At 35.6% G+C, this 17,188-nt stretch overlaps 4 protein-coding genes across 10 annotated transcripts in view; 1 reads left to right on the top strand and 3 right to left on the bottom strand.

Annotated features, from left to right (window-relative positions):
- LOC126918944 (MAP7 domain-containing protein 1-like) overlaps positions 1-6,758 on the bottom strand; it is a 197,569-nt gene extending 190,811 nt beyond the window's left edge. For 2 of the 7 annotated variants that reach the window (XM_050727550.1, XM_050727549.1), the window contains exons 1-2: positions 1,972-2,113; positions 1,451-1,523 (exon numbers count right to left, since the gene is read on the bottom strand). In XM_050727550.1, the coding sequence (XP_050583507.1) occupies positions 1,451-1,493 (43 nt within the window). In that variant the 5' untranslated portion in view covers positions 1,494-1,523; positions 1,972-2,113. Of the gene's footprint in view, positions 1-1,450; positions 1,524-1,971; positions 2,119-4,116; positions 4,271-6,752 lie in introns of those variants that run through there. The other 5 variants (XM_050727537.1, XM_050727541.1, XM_050727555.1 and 2 more) reach the window with 4 other exon arrangements.
- A 4,591-nt stretch (positions 6,759-11,349) lies between these two features.
- On the top strand, positions 11,350-14,451 carry LOC126918987 (acetyl-CoA acetyltransferase, cytosolic). Its single transcript, XM_050727654.1, has 8 exons — positions 11,350-11,511; positions 12,031-12,152; positions 12,400-12,512; positions 12,759-12,958; positions 13,059-13,288; positions 13,357-13,545; positions 13,609-13,771; positions 13,847-14,451. The coding sequence occupies exons 1-8, from the start codon at positions 11,463-11,465 to the stop codon at positions 13,963-13,965; spliced, it is 1,185 nt and encodes a 394-aa protein (XP_050583611.1). The 5' UTR covers positions 11,350-11,462; the 3' UTR covers positions 13,966-14,451.
- LOC126919012 (U7 snRNA-associated Sm-like protein LSm10) lies at positions 14,206-17,181 on the bottom strand. The gene is made up of 3 exons (XM_050727695.1): positions 16,896-17,181; positions 16,709-16,826; positions 14,206-14,646 (listed from the first exon to the last, which is right to left on the bottom strand). The coding sequence occupies exons 1-3, from the start codon at positions 17,033-17,035 to the stop codon at positions 14,452-14,454; spliced, it is 453 nt and encodes a 150-aa protein (XP_050583652.1). The 5' UTR covers positions 17,036-17,181; the 3' UTR covers positions 14,206-14,451.
- On the bottom strand, positions 14,455-16,702 carry LOC126918982 (5'-nucleotidase domain-containing protein 1). The gene has a single exon (XM_050727643.1). It carries the CDS (start codon positions 16,240-16,242, stop codon positions 14,761-14,763), a length of 1,482 nt encoding a protein of 493 aa, XP_050583600.1. The 5' UTR covers positions 16,243-16,702; the 3' UTR covers positions 14,455-14,760.
- Positions 17,182-17,188: the final 7 nt, after the last annotated feature.

Genomic DNA, 17,188 nt, shown 5'->3' with positions numbered 1-17,188 from the left:
TGGCAAATCTGTACGGTCACTTCGTTAAGCTTCATTTACAATGATTCGTTTAATATTTACATAATATACAAATCCAAATAAAATTTGTTAATTTTGTTACTGCATTACACGATCAGTGTTTAATTTGAGAGAAACTTAGTGGTTAACACTGTTGCTGGTATTGACGTATAAACTACATCATTTTGATCATTTAACAATACGCAGTCGTGTTGATGCAATTATTGCGTTTTTGTTTCTGTTTATGGAATAATTTAGAAAGACAATCGACAGTGTATTGGAACAAACGTTACTGCTTAAAATAAAGACATCCCTAATGAAAAAGATACAGGATGATTCTAAAAAGGAAGTAGCTGTATTTTAAAATTTCATCTAGTTTGACTCATTTAAAGTGGAACGCTAGTTTCTAGTTAATCCCATCAAACGATTCGCCACGTTTACCGAACCATTTTCATGCTTTCTACAGTTAAAAAAAAAAATTTCGGGTCAATTGCTGAAGCACGTGTCCGGGTTGTGAAAGCCACGGAAGCCATGTCGGAACCGCGTCGAAACGTGACAAAGGATCTCGCCTTGCTGCCGCCTTAAAAAGCACCATAATATCAAGGAGACAACAGAGTACGGACATATGGCCTTTGTTCCACCGTGAAATCAGTTCTCAATGCAACGTACAAAGAATTTCATCGTGAAATCGATTAGTCGGTAAAAGGTCTTTGCGTGATTCGTGCCTCGTAACAATGTCACTGGTGTCATGGTGGTTCGGAGCGCTAAATAGCTCGTGGAATTTTTATCATCGCGGCGAATTAAACGGCAGGACGCTCGTTTCGTGTACCGTTGTCTGTTCTGTACAATTTAACGGAATAATCCATAGGACCGGTTGAACGTTGCGAGATTGCAAACTCGCCGCGACGAATTCAAGCTGAAAGTTCCTCGACCAGTTTGCGTAAAAACTTCCGCTCTGACAATAACGGTCGTTCGTATAATTATTTTACCTTTTTCCTCCATTTTCTATCGAACAGTTAGCATGTTATTATACAAAGAATAGTTAGATTCTTCGAAAATATCGATCGTGTTTTCTAGCACGTGTTTCCATGAACTTTGCGTTACATTCAGCAATTTTCTAAAGAGAGAAGGAACGTACGTGTGTTTTACGTACGTGAAGCTAGAGAACAGTTGCAAAAACTAGCGAACGATCGATAGCACCATTACGAAGTTACCCTATAATAAACGTTCAGGGAACGTGAAATGTAACGTTTGTTTGCTACTTACGTTGCATTAATCATGCCTCTGTTACTTTTAGTGTCATTGGAGAAAATAATTGTATCACACTGCGTGAATATGTAAATTGATATGATATGAAATTTGTATAAAATGAGAACTAGATTTCGTTATAGAACAGCTAAGTTAAAAAGAAACGGTAATCCATTTACACGAAGGTTTGTTGTGTATCACATACCTAAATCAGATTGACCGTAGTCAGCAAGCATCGCCACGACCATTGTGAGCACTCACGAGTCTGCCTGGATGAACTGTTTCACACCAAACATCGTTTAAAATCGAACGAGACGACGAATATAACAATTGTAACTAATCGAAATATCTCGTCAAGACGAAAGAGGAGACAAAAATCCCGATGACAGCAACTGATTGACCGAAAAAGGTAAGTAGGACAAATTGAATATTAAAGACAGATTGAACGTAAACGATGAATCATCTGCCTAGAATAACGTGTAGGCACATATTATCATAGAAACTCTACGTCCGACAGTTTCTTCGTTTTCCATTATCGATTCGAACAAATAATTCTCCGAAATAGCACGAACTCGTAGATCGCGATAACCTTAGATCTTCAAACGATTCTTCCTTAAGAAACAAATAATGGCACGAGGTTAAAGATCAAGAAGCCGTGTCTCCTCTTTCCTTGCGGAATCGAACAAGTAGCATACGCCGAAAAATAACGTCGAACATGTGCCATACCAACAGACGACTACTTTCTCGATTGTCTCGCGTGTCTCGAGAATGCGAGAGCGGGAATTCCGTCGGCTCGCGTCCTTGACTTTCGCGTGGAAGACGCGTAACTGGTTCGTCCCGCTCGTCCAGGATCGCGATGAACGAGATTCGTTCTACGACTGCGTGAAGCTGAGTGCGGCCTCCACGATGAATCAACCCCCTTCCCTCATGTCGAGTCGATGCACCATGCTTGCCCCTTCCTCTCTTTCGCTACCTCCACCCCCCATAACCGCTTCGCGGACCTCTACTCCGCCCCTTCACCTTCGCGATTCTTTCACCGTCTTAGTAAACGTACCAACGTGGTCGTTGCGTCGCGACGCCAGGCGTCCGACCAACCAACACAATCCTGCTCCAAGAACCACGAAAACATAAATATTTCCCGTATAGCTTTAATCTATTTCTAATCTATCAGTTTTCTCGAAGACAACGATCGAAGGTCACAAAATAAGTATTTAACAATAGAATTGTCTTCCTATCGCCTGTAATTTCTTTATTTATAGATGTCCTATTTTTTTACTGCGTCGTTTCATATTTGTTTTAAACAAATTACGTTCCATTTACATTTAAAAAAACTGAAATTCAACTAAAACTGATTTTCTTTGGTATCTATGTATTGATTCTATAATTATAAAAGTGTCGATAGTGACGAGGGAATCCGTTTAATAGATTAATCCACAAATTCCTTTAATGTTCTACTGCTCATTCACTTTTCCCCTCGCACGTCAAACACACGCATACGTATACATATATCTAGAGACGGAGGTAACTGAATTTCTACCAGGGTCAATGAACCGTTCAACAATTGTTTCGCCTCCAGCGAAATCATACGACGCATAGAACAACTATCGATTCTCTAATAAACGAGAAACATTTATAATTCTTCGATGGGCTATTAAAATTGCCAAAAGTCTAAGAATCTAATACTCGATCGAGTAGCACACAACGAATAGAAACTTTCGATGTATTTATTCGTTATATTCCAATACATTATCCTGAGTTTCTAACAAAGTAAATTAATTGTTGTAAGTTTCTTAAATCGCCCCTGCACTGTTCGAAGGACGCGTTAGCCCTCTCTAGCGTTACCCATATGCACCATACATTGGAAAGGTTACGGAAAAAGCCAATTGAGATAATTCAAGGCAGAATATTACTGGAGGAATTTCTGTTAGACCGAGTGCTATAGGAAGACGAGGGAAGGATGCATACAGAAGGTACGAAGGTTGCGTACCGTCTGCGGATGCAGGCAGCTCCTCTTTTTTCAGTCGAGCCCTGGGACATCGTGTGACGACACTAAACAGGCAACGTGCCAACGACTGAGTCAAGCAATGCGTCAAGAACGCGCGCAGGAAGCACCTAAAAGTTGGAGAACCGTGGCCCCGTCCCTACGACACGCGACATCTGGACGGTTTTACGATTCCTAGGAATTTTGTATCGCCAGCCCTAACGAAATATATATCGTGCACGATATATATATATATACATCGATTTTAAACAAAACGTCGCGTTGTCGGAGAAAAATATTTGTACATTGAAGTTAAGTATGCTCGAATATAACGCAAATGCTTCTTCTATTCACATTCTGACTATCCACCAGCGAGACTATAATTATCGCATGCCTGAGGTTCGTAGGCTAACACGTTCAAATCGCCACTCTTATTCAGCTTTCCCTAAATATAACTTACGTAACGCGAACTAGCTTCAGTGACGCGCGATATCCAAACTTTCCGAAACATAACAGTCACGCAGAATTTTGACAAAAAATATGATTTCCTCTGTGATGCATTATTTGGACAACGTATAAACCAAAGTTTTTAGAAATATTTATTATTCCTTAAAATCCGTGATCTCCAGCTGAGCCTATTCCTAAGACTCGAATTTATTCAAATTCCCGCTATTTTCACATTCCATGTCAAAGTTACTACCAGTTTCACAGTCATTTTAAATCGATACTAGCTTAATCGACTAGATAATCGTGTACACACTCAGACATATAATCGATAAAGCGTAGGTTAAATGGAACTTGATTAAGACCGTTGTAAATTTCCCAACATTCTTCTGAATCACCCTCTGCAAACAGTACATATTGCAATGATAAGGCAAACTTTTACTAACCTTTCGCTTCAAGATCGTCTCGAGGAAGTAAGAATTCGTGTGGATGACGAATGATTGAGAATAGAGAGGATGTTTCTGCCAGAATAGTGATGGCAAGAGCGACACGATTCGGAGAAAACACGAATAGACCAGGGCCCATGGTGGAAATTTGGCTGCACGTGGCAAGAATATATGTTGTACGTGTGAGGTCTCCAAGAGCGCATATGATTGAGAAACAGAATCGTTGAAGAGTTGAGAGAGAACCAAAGTTTAAGAGATCCTGGTCGTGTTAATCTGATTATTATTTTCTCAAAATTATTACATAATTCTATACATTTTCGTTGCTTTTCAACGAATGTAAAGCATTAAATGTATATACATATATTTTTTTTCGATTTAACCTATTGTATTAACTGCAAAGTTCAGTTTGAAAACTCCTTTACGGAGTGCGCAAGTAAAATAAAACAATGACGGGTATACACGTCGACCGCAGAGTAAATGCTCCTATCATAAATTTTAAGAAAAAAGCAAAAAAAGGAAGGATTATATTTTTATTGGATAAAATATTAACGAATCATTATTCAAGAGAGGTATTGTTATTAAGAACTTAAAAATTGCCAACAAATTATAAAGTACACAAAACAATTTGAGGAATAGCCGATGCATTGGGGAAAATAATCAACTCAATTTATAAAAAGCAGTACGTTATAACCGAGCATAACCGATATACCAAAGGGGATAATCAAATAATCAAACTTTCTTTTTAAGCAAATTTTGAGTTTTTTTAGTAAATAGTAATTTTTTATTTTACGCCACGAGTATACACGTCGAACGGAATTAACTGGTTAAAAAGATACTCGTATTAAAACTCCCATCAAAGCTACGAAATTTGTATAAATTCCTATTTAATTATACATATTTTAATCTCTAAGTGGGCAGTAAATTAAATGACAGTGATTATAGCGTTAAATTGCTATTATTTCCATCTTACCGTTATATGTATAGTTCCTATTTTATATTTAACGAGCGCGAAATCTGTCCGCAGTTGTGCGATCATACAATTTCGTTCCAAGGAGTAATGAACGAATACAGTGGGCCAATGACACAGAAATCGTCAAAATTAAGTCCCAGTTGAACAGACGCAACACGTGAAAACGTGGAGTATATGGGTTTCTCGAGAGACATCGAACTTTTCTCCGGCGATTTCTCGTGGGGCCTGGCCGTCAAGAGATCGCATCCACGCTGCATACCGCATGATCCACGTGCGTTACCGTGGAAGGAAAGTTCCGGTTAGTCACGTACACTGTGTGACGCATGCGCCAATTTAAGCCGTAATAAATCGTACGAACAGCCAATTTGCTCGTTCTTCTATGCACCGAAGTCAGCGGTTCTTTCTACTTTCTGTAGAAATGACATCGATAATCATCTTATCTGGCCAGACACATTGATATCGAATACACTTCGATCGCGAACAAATCGAGCGAATCGTGACGTTGAATTTTTACCACGGTCGCGATGATACTCGAAGAACTGGTATGATAGGCGAGATAAAAAAATCAACTTACGTAACCAGCGCCTCGATTAAGTCTATTAAGCCACGAATTACAAATAATTGTCAATATAAATAAATAATAAGTTAATACGTTATTAACAGTTATCTGATTATACGAGGTCTATTATTATGGAACTCTGTATATAAGTTTTACAGTAGAAGTACGGTTTGTAGCGTTGCTAAACACTACTCATGTTTATAAACATAGGAGCGAAGAAGAATTTATGGAATAACTTAATATCTATATTTAGCGGAAAATACTGCATATATTTGAAACGTACGTAGTGTATTCTGTTTACTTATGTACAGAAGGATCGTGACACGACTTGTGAAAACGTTCTTGACAATATATTTCAAGAACGTCCAATTAATTTCGAAAACATTTAAGTAGAAGGCTAACGCGAGATTAAATTTTACTAAATTAACGAAGCTCAAGACTATCGAGATGATCATTTGCTCGAAAGGTAAGCTATCTATATGTAAACGAGGACGTATTGGTTCTTCTCCATAAAAATCGTTCGGTGACGAAGCAACTTTCCGTTGAGATTCGATATCGAAACAAAAGAAGTATACATTGTGGTGGATAAATTTGTCGCAACAATACTAAAGTACGTGTCCATTGTACGAAACAAACAAGTTGGAAGTACGAAAAATGCACGGAGAATCTATCAAATAGTAAAATATTATAATACTACGAATTACAAAGCGAATTATTAACTTGGCATAACTTAACGTAGACTAATATAACGACGCAACCGTGAGCAAAGATTGCGATGTTAAAACATAAAGCAGAATGTCGAAACGGTGCGTAAAAAATCGAATTCGTTATAACTCGTTATCGACGCTTACAATTACAGTCTTAATTACTACCGTGATTATCTCGCGAGTTTCGCTTTTTTCTCTCGCCACACCGAGAGATCTTCAGAGAAACGTCTAGAGCAAGGCAGGAAATGCTGATCGAAAACGGTGTTCGGTCAACGATTACGTAACGGTGTTAAAATAATTAGTGCATATTACATAGCGCAGCGTTACACTCGTAATTAGTATGGTCATCTCGTATGGAGCAGCTAGAACGAAGCGCTGATTTAGATCAGTGCAATAATACCTTGTGTGTCTAAGGACTATAACATACGGTGTATTCGTTGGAAAACACGAAGATATCATCGAAGATCGAACGCGGCAAAGTAAGTTATAGAACAAAGTCGTAGAGATCGCATTCGCACAGGACAACAAAGAGAGGGCACGATATTGATTCTACTAAAGCACGAAGAACGAGCGTGGAACTGCGCCACGTCTCCCCGGACTAGGTACTTATCAATAGAATGGGACGATTTATTAAACGGTCAGAGCTAGAGCCTCCCCTTCCTTTACCGATTCAGTGTCGGACAAATGCCGACTAATTTAAAACGTTCTGCATCGTTTCCTGTTTATACCATCCCTCACGTGGCCGTGGCAAACCATCGAAACTTTACACGACACAAGGACACCGTACGCTCCTCGTTCCCCGTTCGTCCTAAATATTACACGATATCTAGGCTAGGACGGTGAATGTCACGAAATGAACCATGAATTTCAAACAAAACACTGATCTTGCGTATCAAAGGAAGAAAATACATAGGCGGAACAAAGATAAGGCTCGTCAATGGGCCTGAATGAAAAGCGTCTATTTACATGTCAGAACGAAAGGACAGATTATCAGCGATTCTGCTTAATAGTAACTGGCGCGTACTTTCGCGCGTACCAACCATTCGAACCACTAAAGTGGAACGAGACGAGGAGCATCATTTGCAGCACGCACGCTGTCGAGCCCTCGAAAGTCGATAATTTGCTCGTTTAAGGATGCGTACGATGTGTACGAATCGGAGGGATAAAAAAAAATGAACGGAACCGAGAACGGGATTGAAATAGGGAGAAAAGTTATTTCAGCGGTTACTACATCGTGGCTTGACGTTGAAAACGCGGCTTCTGACCACGCCAAAACAATGATGTACCGTTACCGAACGCGGTTCTACGCCACCACGAATAAATAAATGCAACCTACTTGAGTATCCTCCGTCATCTGTTGCATCCTGTGACCGGCTCATAGCTTATTTATGTTAGAGAAAATATCGAAACACACAGGAAAATGAGGAAACCAATGCGTAGAGATCTGCTGACATTTCAAAGGCTGTCTGTGCGTATTCGACTCGCGTGCAAACTGTACTAAATGTGTATGTGTATAGAGGCAAATATTAATAGAAAATATAAAAGACGTTCGATATCGCGTTGTTTTTGCTATTGCCAGCACGTACCATGCGCACGGATGGGACGGCAAATAGAGCAGATCAGCGAAGAATATCTATCGAGGCTTCGTTTATTGACGCCGCATCACCGCGTGGAAAGTCACGTTCATATTATAATACGAGTACTCGTGCCTCACATAATACTCCTGACATTCATGCAACCGCTAACGGGGTCGGATGGTAATTTCGGATTATGATTTAATTGTGTATAATTCTGCATTCGTTACCGCTAATTAGGAAGAACAAATTTGATCAATCAGATCGCTGGACCGTGATTTAAACTTAGACGGTCTATTCGCTAATTAACTATTCCCTCGATTAGGTTATTGCAGGTCGTGGATAAATTGAATATTACAAGAAAGGATACATCGATGAGTACATTTTTGTTGATTTCCTGATCTTAATACCGCTATGTAAAGATTTTAATACGGCATAATTGGAGATGGAAACAAGCTATTAACTATATTTTAAAAATAGCTGATTAACACGATGGTGAGATACATTTTTAAAATTCTGAAGAGCTACAATTTTGGTAACATAATGTATAATATAATGAATTTTAAAAGTTCTCTATGAAAAATAAAAACTTCTCCTGTAGCCTTCGATTTAAAAAACTAAGATATTTGTGTCACGAGAAATTTTAAAATGGATAAAGTTAAATATTCTAATATCTTCCTCCAAGCCGGAAAAAGATAATTTATGTGGCGATTATTAACCAGGCTATTAGTAAAATTGAGAACGCAACCGACTCATAAACCCGACGACCTTATTTTCGAACTATTCGCTCGCGGTTCGTAGACCTTCCTACGCAATATACGAACATAAATGAATACCTGGTATCACGTGCAGATGAACACCGAGAACAATTTGGAAAACCTACGTTATTAGAGTAACTAATATTTGGTTTCCAATAAAACCGGAAACATGTGCATTCGTAAACTAGCATTGAATGAACAACAGCCGTTAAAATTCCCACCAAGAGTATGTACGTATCTAACGTCAGCTGACCGATACGATCCAACGATAGGGTTTTAGATTTCATAAAGATAAAGATTTCATAAAGATTGTAAAGCGGATAATTAAAATTGTTTCATATACAAATAATTTGAATTCAAATATTTTCTTTCCAAGCCCTAAGATTAACTATCAGTATATCTCGATTTGAATATTGCATTATACATGGCATCGTTAAGAAACTTAAAAAATACAAAAGAATAATAGCATCAAGCATATAATACATATTTCAAAAAATCAACAATAAATGCATAACCAGAGCACGCGTGACTCGCTAGGAAAATTGAAACGGCACACGAGTAAAATACTTAGCTAGAATATTGATCCGTTAGTCTGCATAAGATCGTTATCATCGCGATATTTCTGGAATATCAGTGGAACGAACAACGACAAAGAAGTAGCCGAATGGATTTAGCGGATATTAAACGGAAAAATATTGCGAGGAACGGAGGAACAGAGTCACGCGAGGTCTAGGAGCGCCACATCTTAGAATTCATGCCGAAATTAATTGCTCGCCGATATCCTTGGTCTCCACCAAGATGTACGCTAGAACTGATCCATGTTAAAAGCAGAGCCAAGAAGAGATGTCCACAAGAAAATTCTAATAAAGACGCATGGGAACTGGTTCGATGAGCACCGAGGCACACGGGTGCAGGACTAGCCGCATAATACCGCGACGCATGTAACAGTTAATCGCATTATGTAGCAGAGACGAGCAGAAATCACGATTGATCACTGTGCGAGGCTAATCGCGCCGGTTGATCGTTCTACTCTATCATCCGTATACGATTTATGTTTAAAAATTTCGTTCCCAGGAAAAAAAGAAAGAATTACCCATTGAAAGATAGAGAAACAACGATCGATATACGGTGGAAGCTAATGGAATGCCGATAAACAATAATCACGTATCGAGTAAATGACTGGTTCGCTAATTTACATATACATACATTCACAAATGACAATATTAAACACGCAATAATTTGATAAACATACATTAGACCGAAGAAACGAAGATTAGGAATCAAACGGTTATTGCTCTATATACAGTAGTAGATTGCTAAATTGTCGAAAGATACACCACGTGTTACTATACACAGTAATTTTCCCCGATATCAAAACAAAGCTAAGAACTATCTCAATGTGCGCGTAATTATCGTACTCTTATCAAAGTTGAAAACAAGAAAATGTGCAAATCAAACAGTATGTAAACGTTGGCGATACATCAAGTGTCACGTAACGGCAATCGATCATAGAGATATTTCTGTCAAAGAAAAATTTATAGTGACATCGTGCATTTATTACTAGCCGACTACGATCTAACCACGTTGCACCTCCGAAACCATTGGAACGTTCGCTTCCCGTTGCTGATGTTCCCAAATACCACGATTGAAAACCTAACCCATAGACAACACGCGCACGCTAGAGAATCGGTAGGTGTTATAGACGAATCAACCGGCAATAAATTCGCGGTAAGAGATAACGGTAATCTCGAGTGAGATTACTTCAACGACGGTGCGAATTGCAAGGCCGTCGGCGTATGACCTTAATGAGTAACAAGCATAGCGCTTAGGCGGACACACGAGAACGAGCACGGTATTCTGTCTGCTCGCACGTACTGAACACTGTACAAAGGGTATCGTGCAACCGAATGTGCACGTAGCCTGTCAAAAAGTGGCATGTTTGGCTCCGGTTGAACATGACGTCGCGTTGTCAGACACGTTCCTGTCAACGTAACCTAGGTTAACTATCCGTGAATAACGTGAATATCGCGAGAGACACGGGAAACAGGCCCGATTCGTTAGTATATTCACGTCGATTTTCGCGATCATTCCTCCTGAACACCGTGCGTGCAGATGGCGTGATTTTTATCGCAACTACGGATCATATCGTCTGTCCGAGATCACCGACACGTTCGCCGTGTATCGAGCTTTTATTCTAAACGGTGATCACAAAAAATAAATCGAGCAACTGTAATAAATACCTCGCTTTTCGACGAGCTCCGAAATCTCCTCCTTGTTGTCGGCCATCTTAGCACCAGTCACTATTCACAATGCACGCTGGGTAAAAACAAACGAGCACCACCACGACACCACGATTGGTGGTTCAGCGCCACCTGTACGCCGAATTAGAAGTCAGTCAGCCGATGACGTTGGTCAGGAACGTATCACATCTAAGACAGTAGAGGTTCCGATATAAATCAAATAAAGTGCTCGTTCAAATAGCGAAGTAAAATATAATAAAATAATTAATTTGATAATTGATTGCAACTTGATTACAGTAATACTAATTTTCATTGTCATATTAATTTAAAAGTATTAAAAAACATTCATTGAGACACACACGGAACTATCTACCTAAGAATGTGCCTACATTTCGATTGACACACTTTCAATAAGCCGTTACTGGCATATATTACTATATAATACTTCTTCTAACTTATTTCCGTTATATTGGATCGTGGCGGTAGTCTTCGTTCAGTTCTTCACAGGTCTACACGTATTTTTTAATAAGTTTTCAACATGAGTAATAACGACGTTGTAATAATATCGGCGGTCAGAACACCTATAGGTATAAATTTATTCCTTACAAGTTTGAATGATATAACGATTGAAAATAATAACATTTATTCTATAATATACTAATAACTTAGTTTAAATGTCATTATACACTGAAATTTTCAATTCGCAATAATTTTTGTTATACGTAATAAAAGCGTGTTTCATTATAAAAGCACATCACGTACTGTCTTCTTGCTGTTTTAGTTATATTCTAACAAATTAGATACCTTTTCATTTAAAAATACATCATACATCTGCACATTCGTGACAAAATTATTCATATCATTTTTCTTAAATAATATTGATCTAAAATGCAAAAATTGTATACAAATCATAAGCATATTATTATGATATTGCTAATTTATATATTTTTTTATTTTTATATTATTTCATTACTTTTATATTGCTTTTATTTCTGTATTTTATTCTTATTGCCTCTACCATATAACATAAAATCATTAGGACATTAATCAATTAATTTCTATTATAGATTTTCTTATTATTTTATAAAATGCTTCATTATTTTTAGGATCGTTCTGTGGTTCTTTATCATCATTGAAAGCATCAGATCTAGGAAGTATAGTTATTAAAGAGAGTCTTGAAAGAGCTCATATTAAACCTGTGGATGTTTCTGAAGTAATACTAGGACAGGTAATTTGTAATTATAATTAACTTTGATGTTTATATGCACTAATTATTTTAAATTATTCAATACGTAAGTATTTTTTGTCAAACATTAATCAAATACTAATTCCTAAATCTACAAAGAAACTTGTGATAACATATAAGATAATGTATAAAGATAAGATAAGATATAAATTTTTTGATATATTAATAGCTGAGCATAAACATAATAAAATTAATTATTTTAAAATATATGCGAGACTTCATTTTACAGGTATTGACTGCAGGTCAAGGACAAAATCCAGCAAGACAAGCAGCAATGAAAGCTGGTCTTCCTATATCTGTACCTGCTTACCTAATTAACATGCTATGTGGTTCAGGTTTAAAGTAAATGCAGTTTTGCAATTCAAACCTTATTTAGTTGTACAATATCATGCATGTTATTACTTCATGACCACAACTTTTTTAAAAAACCTTGATCTTCTCTTGATCACATTACATCATGCATGTCAGTACTTTATATAATGTTGTCATAGTAAAAGGAGTATTTTAATAAAATTCTTCTAATTTTTAACTTATTCCATATGTTGCAATATGTTCTGAATAAATTTTACAAAAAATACATGTCTTTAGGGCAGTCTTGAATGGTTACTTATCTATAAAAGCTGGAGAGAACCAAATAGTTGTAGCCGGTGGTCAAGAAAGTATGAGTCAATCTTGCCATGTATTACACCTCAGAAAAGGCGTAAAAATTGGAGATTGTAATTTAATGGACACTTTATTAATCGATGGCTTGATAGATGCATTTCATGGAATTCACATGGGAGTAACAGGTATAGATTGTAATTAATACATCTCTATCATATAAAAATTATTGTATTACGATTGTATAATTTTTTGAATATATATATATGTATATATATATATGTACAGCTGAAAATATTTCTAAAGACTACACTATAAGTAGAAAAGAACAGGATGAATATGCAGCTAAATCTCAACAGAAGGTAGAAGCTGCAATGACTGCAGGCTATTTTTCCAAGGAAATCATTCCTGTAACTGTACCTACTGGAAAAGAACCTATTATTGTGGATAAAGATGAATATCCTAAGTTTGGAACAACTGTAGAAAGTCTTCAAAAATTAAAACCTGCATTTTTGGAAGTATGACTAATTACATATCTTTTTCATAAATTGGAATACTTTATCATATAATAATTATACATTGCCAGGCTAAAGGTACAGTTACAGCTGGCAATGCTTCTGGCATCAATGATGGAGCAGCAGCAGTAGTTCTTATGTCTGCGGATACTGCTATGCAAAAAGGACTTTCCCCATTAGCTAAAATTGTTGCAGTAGCTGAAGCTGGAGTGGAACCAAGAATTATGGGCATAGGTCCTGTGCCAGCAGTTGAGTTAGTGGTTAGTAGATAAAGTTTAGTTGCGATATGTAAATTCATGTAATGAAGGAGATGAATATTTTAGTTACAAAAAGCAAAGTGGACAAAAGAAGAAGTAGATTTATATGAATTAAATGAAGCTTTCGCAGCGCAAGCCATAGCTTGCGTAAAAACTCTTGGTTTAAATCCTAACAAAGTTAATATAAACGGCGGAGCTATTGCTTTAGGGCATCCTATTGGTGCATCTGGTATGACAGCAAAATCAGAATAATCGAAAATATTATATACTTGTAGTATTCTTGTTAATCCATGTTCTGTTACAGGTACTAGAGTATTAGTAACTCTATTGCATTCCTTAGAAAGAATTGGTGGAAACAAAGGTGTTGCAGCCTTATGTATTGGTGGAGGAATGGGAATAGCAATTGCTGTTCAAAGAAAATAACAAATACTTTATCCAAATAGGTATTACATTTCAATTAATACTTGTGCATTATTATTTTGCAACAAAATACTATGTGAGTGTGTCACATAAGATTTTTATTATCTTCTTGGATTATTATGATGAAATATTGATTTTATTACACATTTATTAAATCATTGAAAGTTTAAATATTATTACAACAAATATTAATTAATATTATCCTAAAAAAATATGCAAGGCCATAATAGAAAGTTGAGGACATGCTTTTATAATACTTTTTATTTTGTATCATTATAATAAGGTGTTGACTAATATAATTAACTAAATTTACTTTGTCTATATTTACTTATATATCAGTTATTGGCAACTGTACTTACAATTTGTACAAAACAATCATTTTTATGCTAAACTTGTTCACTATATTATGCAATGTAGGTTTAAATAGAAGTTATTTTCGTAAATGAAAAATGTAATTGTTAATAAAAATATAAAATTATCAATTTGTTATTAATTAATTTCACTTTTGTTCAATTTCTGTTCTGCCTTTTTTCTATCTTCTAAAATTTTCTCCACTGCTGCTAGCCCTTCTCGTTGTTTTTGTTCAGTATGTTTTGATTTAAATGTACGTTTAGTACGTGTTAGGTCCCTCTTATGCACTAGCAAATGTTGCAATTGTTCCTTGATAGCTGGTATAATACGTATCTTGAATTAAGAATATATTATAAATATGGTACTAATATGTTATAGCATGCAAGTTAACATAAAACTACAAAATTTTGGTTTGGAAGTTAATAAATTGGGGATAAATTTATGAATTTAAAACGTAGATATACTAAGCGGTACTGCAGGATAATATCCATCATATTTCTTTCCATCTTTATAAAAACATAAGTAAGATTCTTCTAATGGCTGTTGAGCTATTAAATCTATATCAGGTATGCAAAGTTTGGAGTATTTTTTTATAACATGTCCCCATAATGAGTCCATATTAATGTTAGAATCTTTTAAACAAAAATAAGAGCCCCAAAATGTTGAATTTAATACTTTTTCATTGGGATGTGATAAGTTTTGATGAACCATTCCCTCAGACATTTGTTCCTCAGTTACAGCTACTGTATCACATTGTACATATGAATTTGGTACATAAATATCTTGCAAAAGATTATCACCAATATATATATAACGAGGATTTTGTTTTCCACATATATTTTTAAGGAATTCAGTAAGTCCTTCCCAATTACCTTGACTATATATACCACCTCGTTTTAAATCTTTACTTTCTATGATATTATTACCTTCTTCATTATTTACAATATCAAGAAAAGGACGTTTTTCAGTGAAAAAAGCAGGTTTCTTTGCATAACAAATTACAATATCAAATAGAGATTTCCAATCTTCTCCAAGAGCATAAGTAGCATTAAAATCAACAAAATCAACATTTGATCCAGTGATAAGGAAAGTAATACGATGTCTTTTTAATTCTTGAAGCCATGTTATAGTTCTTGCAGTACATTTATACATATATTTATGAGGATTCTCTCTGAGGCTAGGAAAAAAATACCCTCTGTTCATTTTAAAATGATCTCTGTTAAACATTTCAATCAATCCATCCAACATGTTAGGCCAAACATTATATGCATTCAAAGGTCCTCCTTGTTCTTCGTCAAGTGTATCTATTAATCTTGCAAAAACAAGAGATGAAGGAACATCAAAATAATCTAATAAACTTCTCATTTTCATTGATAAAGGACCGTTCCATGTGGATAACATGTCATTACAAAAAACATCTATAATCTCCCATCTCTGCTCAGGGTATATCTTTTTGATTTCCTCAGTACTTAATAGATTACTTCCATGACATGCTCTTTGAATTACACCATCAGCATTTATTCTAAGTATATTTCCTCTTTCAAAATCTAAGAATAATCCTTTTTGCATAAAATCTAAATCTTTATCTTCTAATGGCTTTAACAAATATTTAGAATTGTACCCCTTTTCTGTAACTAAATAATTGGCTAAAGTTTCATATATCAAGTGTACCATGTTTGTCACATTATAACGTAACAGTGTATTGTCTAAATCAAATCCAATACAGTCATAATCAAGGAACTTAAATGCACTCATGTTGACTTGTGTTGATGGAGTAATTGAGGCTGTTGTAGAATAATATTTCAAATTTATATGAGTCCGAAAATGTGTGAAAAATTTTAATTTGTCACCAGTGTTATACCACAAAATACTTTGCATTTGTGAATAAGATGCTAATGATTTGTAAAGCAGATTCCAAGATTTTATCATTTGTCTTATTTATTTGTATGTATATGTTCATATATAACTAAAGCACTTAACACATACTACATACACAACTATTTTTATTAGTAAAGAAACAATGTTTACACAAAGATAAAGTTATTCTAAATTTATACTTTAACTTTCTGTTATCTGATATATAAGCAACCCATGACTTCAAAAGTACCTAGACAACACAATAATAATACGCAGAAACGCGACAACAAAGTGATACTTATATTTTGTGATACTTATCCCATAAGAAATTTTACATAAAATTTTCATACAATAATAAGTTTAATGAACTTAAAAGAGCATATCTTAAATAATGTACAACGTACAATATACATTCGACAATTGCAATAAAATAAAGTTGACTCGTATTCATTTACAATATCATTATCAAATATTAAATATCATGTACTGTAATTAAACTAAAATGTTACAGTAGGACTTATATTTTAAAAGTACTTACTTTTGGTGGAATATGAACGAACCGGATATTTCTTGCTTGCACAAAGAACATGTCGTAACTGTACGAGTCTCCCCTAGGGTCTGTGAAGATGCAATCTCTCATTACAATATTCATGTAACTGCAAAAAAGCAAAAAATTTAAATAGTCCTAGGTCAATAATGATAACATATAACGGAAAATTACTCACGCATCTGTGTGCTCTACAATTCCATAAACTGATGCTTCATTTCGAAGATCTATCGTCGTACGTTCATTTTGGACTGCTTTTAATAAAATGGCTAAGGTATTAAAATAGAAATACCGTTCTTCTTTTGAATCAGGAGCCATAATGCCATACAAGTACAAGCATAATAATATCAATCTGATAATATACGCCGGCAGATATTTAGTAGAGTATGTGTTACAAGAAATATTTATACAAGTGTAGCCAACTCTATAAATATAACCAAAAGGAACTATGCCTTTTGAACACAGTTAACG

This window comes from Bombus affinis, chromosome 7, assembly GCF_024516045.1.
Source record: "Bombus affinis isolate iyBomAffi1 chromosome 7, iyBomAffi1.2, whole genome shotgun sequence".
Lineage (NCBI taxonomy): Eukaryota > Metazoa > Arthropoda > Insecta > Hymenoptera > Apidae > Bombus > Bombus affinis.
This window is presented reverse-complemented; position numbering and strand designations above follow the sequence as displayed.